At 44.9% G+C, this 22,284-nt stretch overlaps 1 protein-coding gene across 3 annotated transcripts; it reads right to left on the reverse strand.

The window, feature by feature from the left end:
- Nucleotides 1-1,294: 1,294 nt before the first annotated feature.
- Nucleotides 1,295-22,204, reverse strand: znf106a (zinc finger protein 106a). Of its 3 annotated transcripts, none has more exons than XM_061844772.1 (21): nt 22,054-22,204; nt 20,896-20,976; nt 20,708-20,769; nt 16,830-17,024; nt 12,471-14,114; nt 11,441-11,813; nt 11,269-11,338; nt 10,022-10,179; nt 9,776-9,836; nt 7,844-8,729; nt 7,557-7,594; nt 7,353-7,468; nt 7,152-7,286; nt 6,216-6,332; nt 5,457-5,648; nt 5,317-5,379; nt 4,183-4,302; nt 3,998-4,069; nt 3,856-3,927; nt 3,294-3,437; nt 1,295-3,212 (listed from the first exon to the last, which is right to left on the reverse strand). In XM_061844772.1, the coding sequence occupies exons 2-21, from the start codon at nt 20,947-20,949 to the stop codon at nt 3,159-3,161; spliced, it is 4,626 nt and encodes a 1,541-aa protein (XP_061700756.1). In that variant the 5' UTR covers nt 20,950-20,976; nt 22,054-22,204; the 3' UTR covers nt 1,295-3,158. The 3 variants fall into 3 exon arrangements, with proteins under 3 accessions (XP_061700756.1, XP_061700757.1, XP_061700758.1); XM_061844773.1 differs by lacking the exon at nt 22,054-22,204 and adding an exon at nt 21,717-22,031; XM_061844774.1 differs by lacking the exon at nt 22,054-22,204 and having other exon boundaries at nt 16,830-17,106; nt 20,896-20,956.
- Between the last annotated feature and the right edge of the window lie 80 nt (nt 22,205-22,284).

Below are 22,284 nucleotides of genomic sequence, written 5' to 3' on the forward strand. Positions count from 1 at the left end.
GTATACCCCCCCCCCCACTCAGGCATCATACACACACACACACACACACACACACACACACACACAAAATGACCTCTTTTGACATTTGTCACCATACCTCATGGAGCCTCCCCACTTCACACAAGCGCACACATGTGAGGACTCTCAGAGAACAAATTGTCAATCTAGTTTTTGTTCACACCAACATTTGAATTTCCAATAATGAATTGAAGAGAATGTGGCTATAAAAAGGTTGGACAGTTTATTTTTTTTTTTTGTGATTTTTCTTTTTACGATTTAAGGCTTTGGTCAAATGAGTGTAATGCGTTTTTAAAAGCATCTTATCCCTACCAATAAATCTATACATGTTTTAAGCTACACGTTTGAGATTCTTCACTGAGTTTCGAGCAGTAGACCTCGACAAAGGCTATTTTAAAATTTGAAAATGGGATAAAAATCATACATCAACTCCACCCTTTACAAGCTGTTATATTTTACACGACTCGCATATATTTTTTTTCTTGTTCAGGGGTATTTTTCCATGATGTATTTATTACTTTGTTGCAGTGTGCAATGCTTCCGATAGTTTTTGTGCAATTTATTTTTAGACTTTTCAAAACAGAATAAACACAAACAGGTTTCACATTACAAAACAACGTATAAACGTCAAGATATAGACTGACATTGTCCGTACGGTTGCAAATTTATTTTTATTTAATGTCTTTGAAAAGTTAAAAAAAAAAACAAAATAGGTAACATGATTGAAGTCAGTAATGCTAGACCGGAGGTGAACGCCGTGTTTTGCTTCCTTCTGACTTCAGCTGAAAACATCACAGAGAACGTATCCCGACGAGAGCGACCGAGAGGTTACAATTAATCGTGACTTTTTTTTTTTTTTTTGCGATTTTTCTTTTTACGATTTAAGGCTTTGGTCAAATGAGTGTAATGCGTTTTTAAAAGCATCTTATCCCTACCAATAAATCTATACATGTTTTAAGCTACACGTTTGAGATTCTTCACTGAGTTTCGAGCAGTAGACCTCGACAAAGGCTATTTTAAAATTTGAAAATGGGATAAAAATCATACATCAACTCCACCCTTTACAAGCTGTTATATTTTACACGACTCGCATATATTTTTTTTCTTGTTCAGGGGTATTTTTCCATGATGTATTTATTTACTTTGTTGCAGTGTGCAATGCTTCCGATAGTTTTTGTGCAATTTATTTTTAGACTTTTCAAAACAGAATAAACACAAACAGGTTTCACATTACAAAACAACGTATAAACGTCAAGATATAGACTGACATTGTCCGTACGGTTGCAAATTTATTTTTATTTAATGTCTTTGAAAAGTTAAAAAAAAACAAAATAGGTAACATGATTGAAGTCAGTAATGCTAGACCGGAGGTGAACGCCGTGTTTTGCTTCCTTCTGACTTCAGCTGAAAACATCACAGAGAACGTATCCCGACGAGAGCGACCGAGAGGTTACAATTAATCGTGACTTTTTTTTTTTTTTTTTAATTGGATGTGGGGCTTGGGGTTATGGCATGGGAGATTAATCCCTAATTTCTTCCTGCTGCTCCATCAAACACCTCCTCTACACAAACCTAGTCACCTCCTCTTCTTGCCGCAACGCTCCTCTATAAATAAATTGGAAAGTAAGAAAAAAAATGCATGGCCGCAACGTATCCCGCCCTCGGACGTCGATAAACAAAACGGCGAGAATCATATTATAAAGTTAGCTCAAAGATGTCATCTTCAAAAATAAATTTTTTCGGCCCGTGTTGACATCTCGAGACGTTCACGCGTACATTACACGCCAACACCTTTCTTTTTCACCGCAAAAAACAAACGTGATAGACAGCCACGAGACACTGCACCAAAATCCCTCAAATGTCCTTAAATAACAACAAAAAACAAAAACAAAAAAAAAAACAAAACAAACAAAAAAAAAATCAAAACATTTCACTCTAAGTCTGTGTTGTACATCTCAGAGTCACTTTTTGAATCGAACTATCTAATAAAATGAAGTTTCCCACGAATTTATTGTGATGGACCTATACTTCTTTAACTCTTCATAAATCCTTAACATGTTGTGCTGATGATTCAAAATTAACTAGGATAGGAAAATGTGGGCTCGCTATTGGGCGAGATGAATGTCACTCTTAATCAATGATTCATTGGAGGTTATCAACAAAGTAGGTAACGACCAATTTATAAACAAAGCCGGTGTCCTTTGCTCAGAGTTCAGCAACATTGCTGTGTGCTCACTATTTGCCAAGATGGCTGTCACTCTATGGAAGCTTTGATAGGTTATCATACGTTTATTAAGTGTTTACAAAGTATCTTAAACAAAAAAAATTATGCAACGATACCAAAAGTAAAATAAAAAAACTATGCTATTGAGACGCAACCTGTCCAGTCCTCCACTTCAAAGTAATAACTTTTAACCCATCCATCCATTTTCTCAGCCGCTTATCCTCATAAGGGTCGCAGGCCATGCTGGAGCCTATCCCAGCTGTCAAAGGGCAGGAGGCGGGGTACACCCTGAACTGGTTGCCGGCCAATTGCAGGGCACGTCGAGACAAACAGCCAATCGCACTCACAATCACACCTAGGGGCAATTTAGAGTCTCCAATTCATGTTGCATGTTTTTGGGATGTGGGAGGAAACCGGAGTGCCCGGCGCAAACCCACGCAGGCACGGGGAGAACATGCAAGCTCCGCACAAGCGGGTCTGGGATTGAACCCGGGACCTCAGAACAGTGAGGCCAACGCTTTCCAGCTGATCCACCGTGCTGCCTATTTTTAACTCATATCTATTAAAAAAATAAATAAAATAAAAATGATGGTGGAGTTGCTCGCAAAGACACGTCACTGCAATAAAAACATTCCCATGCCATACAGCGTGGAAGCAGGATTCAGAAGCACGGCGTTCCCTCTCTCGGCGGCGGCTGACGTTTCCTCGACAAAAAAAAAAAAAAAGGTCTTCGTATTTTTGGTCAGTGCAAAAAGACAGAGCGGCGAGGTTGTCGCAGCGGCCCCCGCACTCTTCTGGGGGGACGTAGAAAAAAAATGGACACGGAGACACTTAAGCGTTGGATTCCAACATGGAACGCTAAGGTCCCAAACTTCCGCCCAATATGGGAGACGGGAGGTGGGGGCAGGGGGGGGACTCAAAGCTCCGGTTGGGCATCGTCGGCGTGCTTCTGCACGTGTGCGAACATCGCCTGAGCGGACAGAGCAGACTTAAGCCCCCGGTCGCCACATTTCGCGTCCGCGCTAAATATGGAAAAAGGAGAAACGTTTACCTGCTTGGAGCCCTTGCGCGCGCAGAAAACCTCCTCGCAGTCCTTCCAGCGGCATCGAAACGTCTGCTGGTTGGCGGCGTGGTCGGCGACCGCGTGCCGCTGCAGGTGCGCCAGGACGCCAAAAACCAGGGAGCAGCCGTGCCACTGCGGGCATACAGTACAGCCTTTCAGAAGGCGCTAAAAGCCAGTCATGCTTAGCAACATAAAATCTGATCATTTTTAAAAACAAATTTGCAAGTTTGCAAATGTATTTTGCTTATGTACTACTCACAAACACACAGTCTGCTTTCATGTCGGGCTACAGAAATATGAGAATATTTACTGCTGAGAGGCTAAAACTCCAATGAATCGGACAATTTTTAGTTAAATAGCTCTAAGTGATTAATTCATAATCAAAATAGCTGATTATTTTAATCCATTAGTCGTTGATCAGTTGTTGCTCCTCGAGTTCCTACACACTGAATATTTGCTCTCCATCGACTTTGCACCATTGGATCTTTTTGACTTGCACGGCATCCCGGTTAAAGTGGCAAATTAGCTAAAAAATGAAAATGTACGTTACCCTGCAGCGGTAGTTCTGAGTCAGGTTGAGCTCGACGGCCTGCACGCTGCCGTCGTAGCAACCAGTGTAGATCTGGGGGGAAAAAAAAAAAAAAAAAAAAAAAAGATTATGATTTTCGATTTTCGAAAATGCCACAGCTCACCTTGCTCTGGTACACCACCATGCTGGTCACCATGTCCGAATGTCCGGTGTACACCTGGAGCTGTTCTCGAGACTGCAGAGGGTGGTGGTGGTTTAAAAAATAAATAAGTAAATAAATAATAACTAAGAATTAATCTTGGGGAAAGCTTCAGGATTTGTGATCCCGAGGGCGAAATTCAGGCTGACCTGCAGGTCGTAGACCCGGACCTGCTTGTCCAGGCAGGCGGTCACCATCACCTTCCCCACGACTTTTACCACGGTGACGGCGTGACTGTGGCCCTTGTAGGCACCGACCAGCTCGCCGCTCTGCAAGGAAAATGTTGCCGTCAAACCTACTTTACAGTAGGGCTTGGCGATAAGGCCTTAAAACCGTCAACATCTTAAACATGAGATTTGAACTTCGTTTTTCACTCTCTTGCTAAGTACCGTAATTCCCGGGCCTACAGAGTACATTTGTAAAGGAAATACCGTTTGGTACCTACATCCGTGTAAAAGCCGCAAGTGCCCACATTGAAACACGAGATATTTAAAAAGAAAAAATGGTACACAGAGAGTTTAACGGTAACGCCGTGCTAATGCTAACGCTAGTGCTGCGCTAACAGGACCGGTTTAAAAAAAAAAAAAAAAAAAAAAAAAAAAAAAAAAAAAATCACAGACATGGCAGTAGCACGCTAGTGCAGCGCTAACAGGGCCGGAATGGTAAAAGTCACTTCCTTGGCAGATATATTCCACCGGTCTCACTCTTACCTTTTCCGCTAGACTGCCCCCTTGTGGCCGTTAGAAAAAATTGCAGGGTTGAAAGCGTGTGAAAAATATCGCGGCTTATAGGCCGGAAATTACGCTTTTGTGAGTTCCTTCTCCCCCCCTACCCCTTCCATTGTAAAGGCCTCTACCAATAGTAACGTGCAAAGATTTGACCCCTTCACCATGACCAGAACGCCATTATTCCGAGGTCCTCTCCAAGTCGACGTCAAAATTAGTACCGTGACGTTTCGAACGGTCTCACGTGCTTTAAAAACTTAGGTTAATGGAACTCTGCAAGAAGAGGAGTGGGTCCAGTTGAACAGCTCGCGTACATTGCAATTTTTTTTTGCCATGAATTTGTTGTGTCAAATTTTAGAGGCCTTTGAAATTGGCCCACATCATCTACAATTTATTATTATTATTTTTTTTAATCACACCATAATATAGTATAATTTTCTGAAACATTTTTTTTCTCTCTGCAAAATTGTATTTGGTCCAGAGAGGGTTAATTCGAAATGGAGCTCTAAAATACATAAATTTGTAAGCATACTGCAAATCATATGAACGTGGACTCACGTGGATGTTGTGTGCATAGACGGACTGGTCACTGGAGCCGCTGAACACCAAGTCTTTCACTACCTGAAATCACAAAACGCTCCAGTTTTTTTTTTTTTTTAACCTGTCGTTAGCCGTAACATTGGTGAGAAGAAGGCAACCTTCATGCAGAGGACGGTCTTGGCGTGTCCCTGCAGCGTTCGCAGCAGTAGTCCCGTCTTGGCGTCGCGCACGCTGATGGTGCTGTCGTACGAACCCACCAGCAGGATGCGGCGGGAGCTCTCCTGCGACGAGGCCAGGCAGCTGACGGCTCGAGGGGTGTGGCATTCGAACACGTCCAGTTGCCTGTTAGTCTGCGGTCGAAGGGGTAACAATAGTCAGACTAATTATCCATTTAAAAACACCTACAGGGTACATACCGTAATTCCCGGCCTGCAGAGCGCACCTGATTACAAGCCTCACCGAGTACATTTGTAAAGGAAATACCATTTGGTAAATACATATGCCGCAGCTGTGTGAAAGCCGCAAGTGCCCACATTGAAACACTAGATACTTCCAAAGAAAGACGGGACAGAAAGAGTGTAACGCATGCTAACGCTAACGCTAACAGGGCCAGTTAAAATATAACTTACCGGTAAATATCACTGAGACACCCAAGTAACACAGCAGCAACACGCTAGCACAGCTCTAAAGCTAGCGCAGCGCTAACAGGGTAAAAGTCACTTCCTCGGCACATATATTCCACCCGTCTCATTGTTATCTTTTCCTCTCGAGTGCCCCCTTGCGGCCGTAAGAAAAAAAAAATGCACAAATCAGCCGCATCACTGCATTAGCGGCAGCGTTGAAACCGTGTGAAAAAAGTCGCGGCTTGTCGGCCGGAAATTATGGTATAGCCACTTGCAACTACGTGCAATACTCACCCTGAGATCGAAAGAAACGACAGTGCCGTTGGCCAGACCGGCGTACAGGAACTTCCATCGACTGTGAAAGCACAGCACCCGATCTGCCAGATGGAACTGCTGCACTAATTCCCGCGTCTGCAAGGAAGTCCACAAACACGGACGCACCACACAGTTAGCGTAATTCCTGGCCGACAGAGCGCACCTGGTTATAAGCCTCACCCAGTACATTTGTAAAGGAAATACCATTTGGTATATATGTACATAGGCCGCAGCCGTGTAAAAGCCGCAAGTGCCCAGATTGAAACAAGATATTTACAAAGAAAGACGGTACACAGAGAGTTCAACGCTAGCGAAAAGTTAAGAGTGAGACCGAATTTATATGCCGAGGAATGACTTTTACCAGTCTGGCCCTATTAGCGCTGCACTAGTGTTCCTGCCGTGTCTCAGTGATTTTTACCAGTATGTTTTTTTTTTTTTTTTAAATAACCAGCCCTGTTAGCATTAACGCTAGCATTGCCGCGCTAAAGGTAACGCTAGCACTGCCGCGCTAATGCTAACAGGGCTGGATAAAAAAAAAAATAAATAAAAATAAATTTATATACACACTGCTAAAAATCACAGACACGGCAGTAACATGCTACCCCAGCGCTAACAGTGCTGGACTGGTAAAAGTCACTTCCTCAGCACATATATTCGGTCTCAGTCTTACCTTTTCTGGTCGAGTGACCCCTTGTGGCTGTTAGGAAAAAAAAATGCACAAATTAGCCACATCACCACATAAACCGCAGAGTTGAAAGTGAGTGAAAAAATTCCTGGCTTAAAGGCCGGAAATGACGGGAAATGGAATAGTGTTGGCAAGGCCATACAATCCAAAACGTGCCTCCCTGTATTATATATATATAAAAATATTTTCATAAAAAAAAAAAAAAAAAAAGCAGCTTTCAGTCATCTCACCTTAAGACTGTAGCAGCGGATGGTCTGGTCGCTGGAGCCCGAGTACAGGCGGTCCTGCACGTACCGGCCGGCCGATACCAGCAGGCAGCTCACTTTGGACGTGTGGCCGGAAAAGACGGCGACGCGGTTGTGCGTCTGCGGGAAAACCGACGACCCGAAGTCATTTGCGTTCCGGAACGCGAGGATTTCGTCGGCACCCACCAGCAGGTCGAAGGCTTTGACGGTGCGGTCCCCCGAGCACGTGTACAGCAGACCGTCGTGGACCTGCATGTCGTTCACCGCCTCCTGGTGGCCCTCGAAGATGCCAGACGCCGCGCCTGGCGGACAAACATACATGCGCGTTTGCATTTTCTAGATGGAAAGATGACGTGTATCATAAAAAAAAAAAAAGTCAAATAAACTTACAGGAAGGACTCCAAGAGATCTTTGGAAATGACATTTCACTACAGACAGAAATCAAGGGCAACTGTTAATTTATGCCAAAAAGAAAAGTGGAAGAGTTCATTTGGGAAACATCTAGAAATGATTTAAATGTCCATGTCAAATCAAAATGGTGGGTTGTATTGTATTCGCCGCGTGAAAGAATTCTTTTATGGATTTACTCATGATAGACGAGCTTCTAAAAATTAATCTTCCCGAGTGAAACTGACATTTTTTTTTTTTTTTTTTTTTTTTAATTTTTCCGGCCTCACCTGTCAGAAGATTTACAGACGTCCATGTCGCTGGTGGAGGTGACGTCGTTGCAGGCCAGGCTCAGTTGCTGCGCTTCAGCGGAAAACAAGGTGGACCCGAGGGGCTCCTGGAACTCTGCGGCCACTTCGATCTTTTCTTCCGCTTCCTGTTTTACGTGCTTGACTTCTTCCTCCATTTTCACGTCGCCCACTCGCGTTAGCGTAGACGTGCTGACATAAGTGCTGCCGCTGCTGCTGCTGGCCCTCCTCTGCGATCGGAGCCACCTGGGCCTGGAGGCCTCGTTGTCGATCTCGGTGTCGCTGCTCTCCGGACGTGCGCCGCAGTGAGCCTTTTCCAGCACCTTCCTCTTCTTCAGCCTCCTCACTCGCTTGCAGCCGTGCAACTCCGAGGGCGAGCCGGGCGAGGTGTTCGGCACTCGCGGGGTCTCGAATGCGGGAGAGGGCGAGCGGCGCTCGGCCAGGCTGCCCGTCTCAGAGCTCCTCCTGCTGCTGGCCGACGGCAGGTTTACGTCTGCTTTAGAGTCGGGGAGAAAGGCGGCCTGAACGTTTTTTACGGTGGACTCCAACGATCCTGACAGACTCCAGGCATCTCCTTCAACTTCATGCAACGGCTCGGGCTTTATTTCTGCAGAGCCTCGTGGCTCGTGGCACTTTTCGTTCTCCAAATGTTCTGACTCGCAGCTGACGAGAACGGGGGATTGGGGCTCCTCCTTGATGGTTACGGCACTTGAGAACGACGACAGCGGCGGTGGGGCACTCCGAGCAGGAGCCGAAGCGGTCGAAGGAGCGCACAATGGAGCCGCGGAGCCTGGTTCTGGTTCCGCGGGATCTGTCTTCTCGTGTTTCAGTCGGACCTGAGGATCGCCAGCCACTTCCGTGCTGACGGCTTTAAAAACACGCATATTGAGCATAAATGTCAAAGAGCTCAAATAAAAAAATCATGCAGTATTTCCGCGGCTATATTCCGGTACGTCGTTCTTGCTGTATCGTGGCTTTTAAAGCAATCGTTTTTTTACAGTAAACTTTATGTGTTGGGCGTTGGCCTCACAGTTCTGAGGTCCCGGGTTCAATCCCGGACCCGCCTGTGTGGAGTTTGCACGTTCTCCCCGTGCCGTGGGTTTCCTCCGGGCACTCCGGTTTCCTCCCACATTCCAAAAACACATTAATTGGACACTCTAAATTGCCCATAGGTGTGATTGTGAGTGTGGCTGTTTGTCTCGATATGCCCTGCGATTGGCTGGCAACCAGTTTAGGGTGTACCCCGCCTCCTGCCTGTTGACAGTTGGGATAGGCTCAGGCACTCCCCGCGACCCTTGTGAGGATAAGCGGCTAAGAAAATGTATGGATGGATGTGTTGCGCCGTGTGTAGTCAATGCATCACTTGTTTTGTAGGTTTATAACTGCTGTAACATATATGCTAATTTCCATTAGGCCATCTATGGCTTTTTCATTTCATGTTAGCATTGAGCTAACAGACTTACATTAGTAAGTTTCTTTCGGCTTGTCCCTTTCGGGGTCGCCACAGCGTGTCATCTCAGATGAACGCACATATGTTTGGCACAATTTTTACGCCGGATGCCCTTCCTGACGCAACCCTTCTCAGGGAGTGGAGGCCCCAGTGGGTTCAATTGAACATTTTGGTGTTTAATACACAACGTTTGATTCTATTGTGGTTTATGTGTTGGTTTTCAAACTGGAGGGTGTACCACTTACTTTTACCGTGTTTGTTCTTAAGTCACACTAAGCTGTTGATCATGTTTTTGTTGATTCCCAAGGATTGTTTGCGGTGGTGGGGGGAGGGCTGATGATTTCATCTCCAAAAAGAAAAAACAATGAGGGGGGGCTGGGGGTTTGCTCATGATGCTACCTACAGGGATTTCGAGACCATTCCCCTGATGCACCTAGCCAATGATTCATGTCTTAATTTCATACCTTGCATCCCTTTTAATAACTCAATGCGTTTTTCTCGTAGTGTGCTCATCTCGGTGGTAATCTGAAAAATAAACAAAACCGTCAAACTCTTACAAAGACAATCTACACACACTTTTAATTGTACATGAACGCTTACAAGGTATGTTGAAAAATCAAGAAAACTGAGCATCGCTGTCTTTGCAAAAGAAAAATTTCTATTCCAAAGCACATTGTAGAGAATGAGTGGTGGATAATGACATTGCGTACCTGTTGTTTGGCCGCCATGACTCTCTGCACCTCCATGTAGGCGGCCTCCAGTGCCGCCCGCACTTGGACCAGCTTGGTTTCCACCGTCTGTAGTGAGCGACTCAGCTCTTCTTCCCGCAGCGACACGGCCAGAAGCTGGTCGATCTGTAACCGATCCGCTTCACCGCCACCCCAAAAAAAAAAAAAAAAAAAAAAAAAAAAAAAAAAAAAAAAACAAAACATCAGTACATGCTGCACGTTTAACACACCTTCTTTCTATTTTCATTGCTGAATTTATATTTGTTTCAGATATGTTTTATATTTCTTACATTTACCATTGGAGGAAACAAAAATGATGAACCTGCAATCCCAAATATTGATTTACAAGAAAAAGAAAATGCTGACTTTGTCACAAAGAAATTCTTACGTTGGCATTCGAAGCCCGTTCACACTGAAACAAGTTGCTCATTCTGCCGGAAACAAACTTAATAATATAATAACTAATATTCTTTCACAGAATGCTAACTTTGCCGTTCGCAAGGACAGAAAATGCTAACAATGTTGGAAAGAAATTGAAAATTTTGTCAGAGGGAAAAATTCTGTTATTGTGTGTCATTCCCAAGGGTCGAAACCTCGTTTTGTTGAAACGGCAGCATGTTTACGTACAACCACTCGTGCTAGCACTAGCTTGGAAGGCTACGTGACATTTTGTTGTCTGCTTGCGAGCTTTATCGTACCGTAAGTACATCAATCAACCCTGACAAGAACATCCCCCCTTGTCCTCAACACATTTTTTGTCCCATTTTCCTCTTATAGTCGCCACAATCCACTCGTATTGTCGCTATGGTGACGAGTGGATCCGGTTGCATTTGCATTGGTGCAAGAATGCTAAAGAAAACTCACCTCTGCATTCAAATATACTAGGCACGACGACGGAGAGTAAATTCCTTTTGTGGAGCCGATCGATGACATCATTGAACGAATCGGCGAATGATGACAATAAAGCCGTTCAATCAATCAGTATAAAAAGCTCAGGATCAGCAGATTCCTATCAACTCGGCGTAAAGTTTCATTTATCACTTAATTTTTTTCATATGAAATCAACCTGTGAATTTGGCAAAACAGCGCAAAAGTGGCTTGTGACTCTACTTAGTCACTGCCTTTGTGTACCACTACAGTCTTTCTGTTTTGAAATAGTTGAAGATTATTGGTTAAAAAGTCTTTAATCACTCATTTCTTCTGGCTACATTTTGGGAAAAGATACAAACCTGTTTTGGATTTGGTCTTTCGTCTTTTGGTATCTTGCTCCACACCTGAAACCTCCGGACTCAGAACATCCTAAAAGAGCGAAAAAGGAAGACAATTTTTACATTTAAAACAGGGGGAAAAAAAAAAATGCACGTTTTTGCGTGTGGTATTAAAAAAAAATAATTAATTTACCCCCGGAGTTCTTCGCCTCTTCGCTGTTCCCTGCCCTTCCATCTGCTCGACTCCGGAGCCGCTTTCCCCTTGCATGCAGTCCGTTCTCTGGAGAGCCTCGGCCTTCTCCGACATCACCTTATCTGCTCGCTTTTGAGCTTCCTCGACAGCGAGGTCCAAAAACGTCTCCACGTCAGGCCCGGCGGGGCTCTCTTTGGACGGGAGGAGCGAGAACGCCGACGCCGGAGCCACACTGCTTTCGGAGAGGGAACGCTTGCGGGATGCGGCGGGAGCGGCGGTCTCCATCAGGGACTCCCAAGGGAGGTTTTCCAGCATTGCCATGTCGTCCTCCTCCTGGCTGTGGTCCTCGTTTGATACCATTTCGATGCCGAATCTGGAGGCAGACGCGCACACACAAAAAAGTGTGGGAATCCTTGCTTTTCTTTTAATGTATTTTTTTTCTTCAATGTAACAGTTGTGCAATATGTTTTGTAGTGATCAAGAGAGTGAAGGAAATGCAGGGCGATTCTGGAAAGTATTTAGCCTGATTACTTTGACTGATATTGAAATTGGAATTGATTAAATTTGAAGTTAAGAGAATGATTTAGAATTTTAGAATTAGTAATAAGTAAAATAATGTATCCAAAAAAAAGGGCACATCTGGGATGTTGTGTATTACATATCTATCCAGCCATCCATTTTCCAAGCTGCTTATCCCGATCACGGTTGCGGAAGAGTTAGAGCCTATCTGAGCTAAATTTATATTTGTAAAAAAAAAAAATAAATAAAAATCCTTTCAATATTCAGGCATTTAGCAAATAGTAATAAAGTTGGTAATCGTAATTAACATCAAAAAGGAACATTTTAGTCTGATTTTAAGTCAGACTAAAAAGGAACTCGCATACACAACGCACCGCTGCATCTGGATGGTTTTTCCTTCGATAGCGTTTTTATGATCGTTAAGAAGCCAAAAATCGAAATTCATTCATTCATTCATCGCCCTGCCCGAGCAGAAGTTAAGAAGAGAATCAAAAAGCGCTGTTGATTTTACCTGGGCAATCCTTTCCCCTTGTCCTGCTTCTTGCGCACCTCCTGGTACACCTGATCCCAGTTGACCTTCCGCCGGGACCCGGAGGAGCTGATGAGCTGTTGGACAGTCGGCTTGAGCCCGGAGTCCTTTTCGCTGTCGGGCCGCCGCGATCCGCTCAGGTTACGGACCCGTCTGGCGCTGTGGAGGTTGGGTTCGTGGCCGCCCGTTTTTGTCTTGGTGCTGATGCGCTTCGTCAAGTCGCGCTTCAGGACAGGAGGCAGGTCGAGCTTGGACAGGGTGGACGCTTTGGTACAGGTTTTGTCCCACCTGGAGGGCCCGCCTTCGGAACTGTGATCATCTTCCGCCGCTGTCGCGGACTCAGTGAGAGGCTGCGAGGTCAGAGCATCCTTCGAATTCGCCGGGTCATCGTGTTTTGAGGCCGCAGGCCGCGTCTTCTTCGCGGCGGAGGTTGAGGTGCTGACCTGCAGCGACTGGAGGAAGTGGACGCTCTCAGAAGAGGACGCGGCGAGCTTCTCGTTGGACACGCACGACGGAGAACTCCACACTGGGTTGCTTGATTTCGGTTTAGCTGCGTTCTGCTGGCAGCTGTTTTCCTTGTTGTCCGTAATCGGACCCTGCGCCAGATCCTTGGCCGGCTCCCTCTCGGCGTGTCTGGGCATTGATAGCCGAGAGCTGTCCAAAGAGCTCCTCCTTTCGGACCGGACCGACGACTTCTTGGAGGCTTCTGGAGGCTTTGGTGCTTGTCGCGATGGCAGGGGTCCATTAGGAGGGGTCCTGATTCTTTGCGGCTTTGGATTCACTTCAGCTTGACTGTTAGGAGGCCCATTGTTGCTCCATTTACTCTTCTCCTTTACTTCCTTCCCAGTGGAAATAAACGCTTCTGATTTTTGCTGGATTTTAGGCCCTTTTGTGCACTGTTCCTCTGTATTTGACACGGCATCCTTACTGGGTAGCGAGTCCACCGTCTTGCTGACAGGATAAGGAGACCAGCGGCAGGGCTTGTCCAGGTTTGGGTTGCTCCCGAAGCTCCCTTTGCCGTAGGGCTCCTGATTAGTTGTCATCATCCCTTCGTTCTGGGGTCCTCCACTCTCCTTGGCCGTCTTTTGAAGGTTGCCCACAGGCCTGGCAAAAAACTGCGGCGGTGGCGGGTAAATTTGAGAGGTCCCGTTATACCTCCCCGGTCTATTATTTGTTGCGCTCTGGGAAACGTTGTTCCTGCCGTAAACGCCGTAGCTGCTGCCCTGGTTACTGAGCCAGGGCAGTCGACCGGAGTTGCAAAACGAAGCTCCTTGGGGGCCCCGGACGCCATCCTGCGAGTGGCATCGGCTGCCCTGCAGGTTGCCCGACACCCACCTCTGGAGGTTGGGGGGAGCCTGAGCGTGCCAGGTGGCGCTCTTTCCTCGCATGTAGCCGTTGCTGCAGCTGCTGTTCCACTGGGGCGAAGCCGCTCGGAAGCCTTGGTGCTGGATATTTTTCCAAGAGTATTGCTGGGGGTTCCAAGCGAAGCCGTACGGCAAAGACTGGGCGCCCTTGTCTACCTGGTAGCGTTCCTTGGCTTCCTTTATCCTCTGCTGGATCGCTCTTTTCTTTGCTTCTTCAGCCTCTTGGGCCTTCTTAGCAGCAGCAGCAGCCTCTTTTTCTTTGCTGCAGATGCAAACCAGGTAAGATAATGTAGTTACTAAATAACGACAGCGACGGCTGTCCTGCGTGTAAGGTACTGATGCGGGATGGAGGAAGAAGCATTGTTGGAATCAAAAAATTAATTTGCAGACTTCCGGCGTCGTATCTTACGCCCCTTTTAGAATTCCGGTGGTTTGCATTAACAATGCATCCAATGGGTCATGTAATATGTACTCTATCTTGACAATGAGATGTTAAATCCTCTCTCCTTTAGTAGTGTTTTGAGAAGATTTTTTAAATCGACAATTACGAATTTTCAGGGGCGCTGCCATTTCCGCGAGTCACATGACCTACTTGGGCGGACGCGACGTGCCGAGCGGCGGCATTATTTACAGCCACATGTTCAAATCTGTATGGAAGTATTCATCCGTCTTCCCGATCAACTGCTATTTTTTCATCAGATGAGGATAAATCCGAGAACTCAGCGCTGGTCATAATGGTGTCCCACGTAATCGAGCTTTTGGAACGGCAACTAACGCGTCACATCCGCCCACGTAGGTCATGTGACTGGCGAAAATGGCAGCGCCCCTGAAAATGAATTTATCCTCATCTGATGAAGATATGGCAGTATCGGTTGATCGGGAAGACGGAGGAATACTTCCATACAGATTTGAACCTGTGGCTGTAAATAATGCCGCCGCTCGGCACGTCACATCCGCCTAAGTAGGTCATGTGACTCGCGAAAATGGCAGCGCCCCTGAAAATTTGTAATCGTCGATAAAAATCTTCTCAAAAAACTATTAAATGAGAGCGGATTTGACCTCACATTGTCAAGATAGAGAACATATTACATGACCTATTGGATACATTTTTAATGCAAACCACCGGAAGTCCCCTTTAATGGGTGAAGGTCAAGTGAGTAATGTTTTTTTTTTTTGTTTGTTTTTTTTACGCCTTTCGACGCAGTGAGCACCCCTGGTGTAACTGAATTTCCTTTGACACGGCTCATGATGTTGATGACTTTCGACGTAAATGCGCTCGTAATACGTGAAGCAGTTCTGAATATGCGTTTTCGTCCATGCTCGGTACGGTTAACTTGCATTTCCTGTTGCCGAGTGAATACCGGTTGTCCTGGTGCAGGCTTGTTTGGTTAACAACGTTTATGAAATAAACACGTAAATTAATGTCAAGACCACACAAAATAAGCGACGTCTTGAAAGAATGCGAGGGGAGGGGCGTTACTCTTACGAGTGTTAGTGCCTCAACATGGCTACGCTCGTGAAAGCTAAACAACGAACTCAAATGCATGTTCATTCAATGTTGTCAAATAATAACCGGAATAATTTTTCCTCAATTTTCCAGAGCAATTTTCACAGAAATTTAAAAATCGGGAATTCCGGGAAAATCCAGAGGACTTTCATCACCGTTTACGTATGTACCTGACCTACGTCAGCTTTTTTCAGAGATTGGAGTCCTCCTGTGTAGGGTTCAATGCAGGATGGGGGGAGTTGAAGTGGACCTGACTGTCAAATTGACACCCGACACTCACTAATCTCTTTGTATTGAAAGCAATTGTCATTGCCCGGGCAATCACGTCGGAACGCATCTAATTAACCGAACGCTGGAAGTTGCAAAGGCTGCACTTCTCACCTCAGTGAGGCCGGTCTGAAAGGCGCAGGCGGATAAATGTCAGCTCTTTTTACGGCTTTAATAGGCCAATTTGGCAGAAACACCGACTGAAAGGGGGTCTTAAAAAAAGCTCACCCCACCGGTAAATCCCCTTTTCTGCTTTTGGGTGGGGGTGTTAAATTGGAGACTGGCCATTGGACTGAGGCAGCTGCCGAAAGAAGCCTGTGAGTGCTCATGATAAGAATGTGACTATAGATAGCGTGCGGACACTTTTCACAGGCTTTACAGTCACAGACGTTCACCAATAATCACATACAGTACTGCTCGGTATTAGAATTTTATGCAAAGTCGAGATTAAAATAAAAAAATGTGATATAGCGGGGGTAACAGTGACATACAAGAGCTGGTAAATACATTATTGTAGTGCAATACAGTAGATACATTAGGGCTGTGAAGCTGTATATATTGGGGGGGATTTTTTTTAACCACCTCTCATTTTGCCTTGCACCCAATCCAATGGCAACAATCAACACTGCCCCAAGTGGTCAACACAGGAAGTGAAATCGTACCACCACTTAATATTTGGGGGCGTGGGGGGGGGGTGTCACAGAACAAAGGCCACATCTATTTTCGATAATAAAGTCAGAAATTTCTCACAGCGGACTCTAGAGAATTCTCAAGATATTTAAGATGGACCTATTATCTGAACATTTTTTTTTTTTTTTTTTTTTTTTAAATCAAGTTTGATGGCGACTTCACAACAAACTGCAATGGTGTGCAAAGTAAGGCCCTCAGGCCACATACAGCCTGCTCAAATATTTTTATCCGGCCCTTGGAGGATTAATATAAAGTCTTGTTTTATTGTCATTTTCCTGTAATATTTGTTAGTTTAAAAATCATATTTTTTTGTATTTATTGACTACTTGGAAATATTTACATTATTCAAAAGACGGTAAAATAAATAGCAAACTTTGCATTTTTTTTTTTTTTTTTTTTTAGTAAGTACCTAATTATGGTTGATAATGCGAATAGAGATTTTCACAATTTTAATCCCCCCCCCCAAAAAAAAAAAAAAATAAATAAATAAAAAGTACACCAAATCCATCTTACCGTATCTGCTCTTTCCTCTTGTGAATGAGCTCGACCAGCGTCTGGTCAAAGTAGTCCTCGTCGCGGTCGACGCCGGCGGGCGCCATCATCTCCTTCTCCACGTTCTGCTTGTGCCCGCTGCTGGAGATGTGGCCGGCGTAGTCTGTCAGGCTCACCAGGGAGACCTTGCACACCCGGCACTGGTGGCCGCAGTCCCTGTCGGGGAGGAGAGGCGACAGGGGTCGCGCAATGCTTCCTTCGGGCATGGCGGCGGCGATCCGATGAGCTTCTTCGATGTCTTGGGAAAGGAGAGTACTCAACAATCCCTTGCTTTTCTTGTCGTCAAATTCTCTATTTGTTACAGATCAGGAGGTAACTAACTTGGAATTTCTCGTGTCAAAATGTAAAAAAAAAAAAAAAAGTATCTTCCTGATCTAAAAAAAAAAAAAAGTGTGCGGTTCCCTAGGCGGTCATGAATGAATGGGAAGCTGGAGCGCGCGGAAGCAGCCGGGCCCGAGCGGCGCGCTAAAGGAGCTTGCCGCCAACGCAGCACAGGGACGCTCGGCCTAGCGTTTGGTCATGATGGCGTCCGCTGCGCTCTGAGACCTCGCTCTGCTGTCCGTTTTGGATGTATCCAACAACCCCCCTTACCCGCCTTCCGACCCTCCACCCACACACGTGCCCTCTTCATCCTACAGACCAATCCCGAGCGGCGTAACCGAAGTCGGCAGCTGCACGCCACCTTTGACTCCTAACCTCTCCCAAATATGTCACCTTGCGCTTCCATCTTTTTGTGCGACTGTTTCCTCACCCCCGTAGCACTCGAGTGCAGCTGTTCTCGAATAATGTCACCCTGTTACCAAAATGTTCCCACTGTCAGCAATTCATAGCCACTCTTATATAGGTCAATAACAATAAAGAAATGTATTGATCAAAGATACTAAAAATATGCCACTCCGAAAAAGGTTGGAATTCTTAAAATAGCACAAACTTTACAGGTGAACTTAACTTGACATTCTATAAATCTATTAAAGTTACAAAGGCATTATAGTCATATATCATTCAACTGGTTATAATTAGAGGTAATTTTTTTCAACATTAAAAACACTTCTAGATCGTAAACATTTATCAATTTGATGAAAACCAATAAGTATGCCCATATGCTACTACGTAACCTAGTTTATTTCGCGCAATATTTTTTGCCCCCACTACCTGTACATGACCGGCGGCACGGTGGATCAGCTGGAAAAGCGTTGGCCTCAGTTCCGGGGTTGCGTGTTCGAGCCCGGACCCCCGCCTCTGTGGAGTTTGCAGGTTCTCCCCGTGCCTCCAGTGTTTTTCCCCGGGCACTCCGATTTCCTCCCACATCCCAAAAACATGCAACATTAATTGGACACTCTAAATTGCCCCTAGGTGTGATTGTGACTGTTGTCTTTCTCTATGTCCCAGGCGATTGCCTGGTAACCAGTTCAGCGTGTTCCCCGCCTCCTGCCCTTTGACAGCTGCACTCCACACAACCCTCGTGAGGATAAGCGGCAAAGAAAATGGATGGATGGTTGGAAAGATTATATACCCATGAGTAGTGCTATCTGTCTACACGTGTTGCTCCTCCATTTGTGTTAAAGCAGCCGTAGCTAAAATGGTCGTAAACAGCAACTATCGATGCTAACTGTTAGAATGTCAATGGCATTTTGCTATTTATGGTAGTAATTGCAGCACGGTGGTGCAGCTGTAGAATTACAGCCTCACAGTTCTGAGGACCAGGGTTCAAATCCTCCCACATCTCAAAAACATGCACTATAAATTGGACACTCTAAATTGCCCCGAGGTGTGTTTGTCTCAGTGTGCCCTTCGATTGACCGGCAACCAGTTGAGTGTGCACCCCGCCTCCTGTCCGTTGACACCTGGGATAGACTCCTGCACTCCCTGCGACCCTCGTGAGGATAAGCGGCAAAGAAAATGGATGGATGTATTTGACCTACCCATAAAAAGCTCAATGATTCACTTTTGGCCGCCCGACTCGCGAGTCGAGTATCGCTGCAATAGCATAATCACTTTTGTGTGCACTTTGGTCTTATCACTTGTAATCAGCTTGGGCGGGTAAAAATATTCTTCCCTGACGCCGGGCATACTTTTGTCAAAGAGTCACGAGCCAGCCAGCTGCCTTCTCTTGGGCATCCGGGGGGGGATCGTGTCTAAATATACGCGTCACAGTTGGAGCAGCTGCATGCGGCCGAGCCACCCCCGTTTAAGCCCTGACCGGCACGTGCGCATGTGCCTCGCGGTGACCCACATAAAATAAGACGCAAAAAAAGACAGATTTAAATGGACAAAAGTTCACGTCAACTACAGTTGGACTCATTCCAATTGTGATACGACGCAATTCCCTCCAATTGCATTAAGATTCACGACAATTACATTATGACTGACTTGAATTACGTTCACAATGCCAACTAAGTGCCGTTCGCAGACATTATTGAATGGGAATAAATTTTGTAGCTAAAATGTTTCAATTATTGCCAAGAAACGACTTTCCTTTTAGTCAGTTGTTGTTCTGTAAATGTCCACTAAATCCCAACTATTTAGGTATTTGCTAACCTATCCTCTGTTATTCACTAAAAAAAAAAAAACCACAAGCGATTTTCTGCTCTGACAACCTAAAATGCCCCAAGATGGCGCCATAGCATCGGTGTTGTGCCGGTTACAACGCTAAGCAATGCATGAACACGAAGATTGTTGCAACATATGTAGACAGACAATATGACAATACTCAGACACATATTCTTGCCGCTCAGCAATTACTGCAACCTACGCAAGAGTTAGGATTGCTTCCATGTATAAATTGGAAAAAAAAATGTAAATTTGAATTATACTGCCCTCAAGTGGCCAAGGCACGCACACGAGAATAAGATGCCTATTCACAATTACTTAATCATAATCCACAAACTGTTCATTTATATTCTAACATTACAGCTCTATGTTTTGATTAAACATCCAGCCATCCATTCATCTTCTTAGCCGCTTATCCTCACAAGGGTCGCGAGGAGCGGGATACCCTGAACTGGTTGCCAGCCAATCGCAAGGCACATCGAGACAAACAGCCGCACTCACAATCACACCGAGTGGAAATTTTGTGTCCATTTAATGTTGCGTGTTTTTAGGAGTGGGAGGAAACCGGAGTGCCCGGACGAAACCCACGCAGGTACGGGGGAGAACATGCAAACTCCACGCAAGCAGGTCCGGGATTGAACCCAGGACCTCAGAACTGTGAGGCCAACGCTTTCCAGCTCAGCCACAAAGCAAAGCAAATTTATTTGTCTAGCGCATTTCATACACGAGGTAACTCAATGTGCTTTACATGATTAAAGGCATTTGAAAACAAAGAGTAAAACATTTAAAATGGAATAAAAACAATAAAAATGACCCAAAAAAATTTTTTTTTTAAATTTAAAGAAAGTACAGTGCAAGTAATATGATCAAAAAGTGGATATGAGATGAGAAAAAAAAGAAGTTTTCAACCTAGATTTAAAAACATTCACACTTGGGGCTGACCTCTCCTCTGTTAGCATTTTACTCCATTTGTGCCTCCGGTTCCTGTTTTATATCTAATTATCTTACAGCTCTTTATTTTGATTAAACATTTTAGCATTATTTTCCATAATATTTTGAGTTTTTGGGGAGGCTGGAAGGATTAATCGCATTTCAATTGGGAATTGAATTCAATTGATTTGAGGTGTTTTTAGGTGACTGTTAAGGGCACCCCGATATATTGAATATATGTATCTTTTGAATTTATTTATTATGTTGTAATGTTGGAAAGAAGCTACGAGTAGCCTTGGTTGTCAGACGTTACGCAGTCTTACCTGTAAACATAAACAACACATTTCCGATTGACTTACCGGCCTTTGAGTTTCTCCAGCTCGCGATGGTGCAGCATGCTTCTCATGTGTTCGTTCATCTCCTGCGCACAGACAAGAATGAAAATACAATTGACGGGAATCACAACCGCGTTACCTCTTTTTTCCCCCTACAATCAAGGGTGCTACAGATCGTCCGTCCATGAAATTGTTTCTTGCCACTGAATTACCTGCTTGGAGGCGTGGATCGTCTCGCAGAGGATGCACTTCCTTTCTCTCGCCATCTTGACTCCAGGAAATTTGACGATTTCCTGACAACACAAAGAAAAAGCGGCGCCTTTATAGTGGTGCCTTGACATACGAGTGCCGCAACTTGCACGTTCTTCATGAAACGAGCTGTCACTACATAACGTATAACTTAAAACAATAAATAGAAGATGAGCTTCCATTCATTTTCCAAGTCACTTATCCTCACAATGGTAGCAGGAGTGCTGGAGCCGATCTCAGCTAATGTTGGGCGAAAGACGGAATTCGTAAATAGTAAAATTAGTAGATGAATAAGTAAAAGAATATGTTAAAATTATAGTATTTGCAAAGAGAGGGCCCTGTAACACTGTCCTGGACCTCTTCGTGCAATTATCACGCAGTACTGTAACTTTGAGTCAACGTGATCAGCAAGAAACAAAAAAAGAAACAACAAAAGAATGTACTAAATTCATCGAAAAATGCAATTAATACATTTCCAATGATGCAATTTACAAAATAAATGCCCCCCCCAACGTTTCACCACTTCAATCGGTTTACAACCGCCGCTGATCTGAGGCTCGCACGTCATTAAAATGTTTGTCACTTGGAGTTACTTACAGTTGAGATTTATTTTTAATTGAGAAACGCTGGGGCGCAATCAACAAAGTGACTCGAGTGACGTCACTCTATGCCGAGTTTCAAAGAAGGGAAACAGAACGATAACAATTGTTTTCGGAAATGTTAAACGAATTTATTTTTAGTTTCCTAAAAAAAAAAAAATGTTTGACTTATTTGTTGAACTTACGGTGTGATGGTTTTCCTTTTTCGCCTGCTTTGTTGTTGCCTCCTAGCCCTCCTCGAGCTAACGACGCTCGTGTTGTTAGCAAACACCGACCCACGTCCTCGTGAAATGTACACGAAAAGCACATAAACTAACCCGCCAACAGAACCTACCGTCTCCAAACATTGTTAAACAAACACCGCCGTGTAAATATGATTAATAACGGTGAGCAAACCCCGGGCGAGTGCCCATGCTAGCATGCTAGCGACGGTAACTACGGGTAACGCCATGTTTTCTGGAACACAGCCGAACCGCAACGCTTTCGTTTCATTTTAAATGTATGAACTAGTTCATCTGCTACCTTTATAACTTCTGCCAAAGTCCCGGGTGCCACATTTTGTCTTGCATACAGGCTGCGGTTGACGACATTTTCCAGGGTCGTGCACGGCAACAAATTAAGCTGCGTTCAAGTACAGCGCTGCGCAGTCGGAAAGGAGACACGACTATTTCGCTTGTTCGTTTCTCAGAGTGTGTCGTCAGGTCCTTAAATATTGGGACATCGACGCAATGCTCACATTTTTGGCTCTTGACA

This window comes from Syngnathoides biaculeatus, chromosome 15, assembly GCF_019802595.1.
Source record: "Syngnathoides biaculeatus isolate LvHL_M chromosome 15, ASM1980259v1, whole genome shotgun sequence".
Lineage (NCBI taxonomy): Eukaryota > Metazoa > Chordata > Actinopteri > Syngnathiformes > Syngnathidae > Syngnathoides > Syngnathoides biaculeatus.

What these genes read in the sequence shown, in the direction of transcription:
- znf106a (XM_061844772.1), bottom strand. Translation starts at nt 20,949, where the DNA reads ATGGCGAGAGAAAGGAAGTGCATCCTCTGCGAGACGATCCACGCCTCC. An exon ending in CTGGAGAAACTCAAAGGCCG is followed by an intron (nt 17,025 to 20,707) that starts GTAAGTCAATCG and finishes CCTCCCCGACAG; the next exon opens with GGACTGCGGCCACCAGTGCC. An exon ending in GTTATTAAAAGGGATGCAAG is followed by an intron (nt 8,730 to 9,775) that starts GTATGAAATTAA and finishes GTGTTTTTAAAG; the next exon opens with CCGTCAGCACGGAAGTGGCT.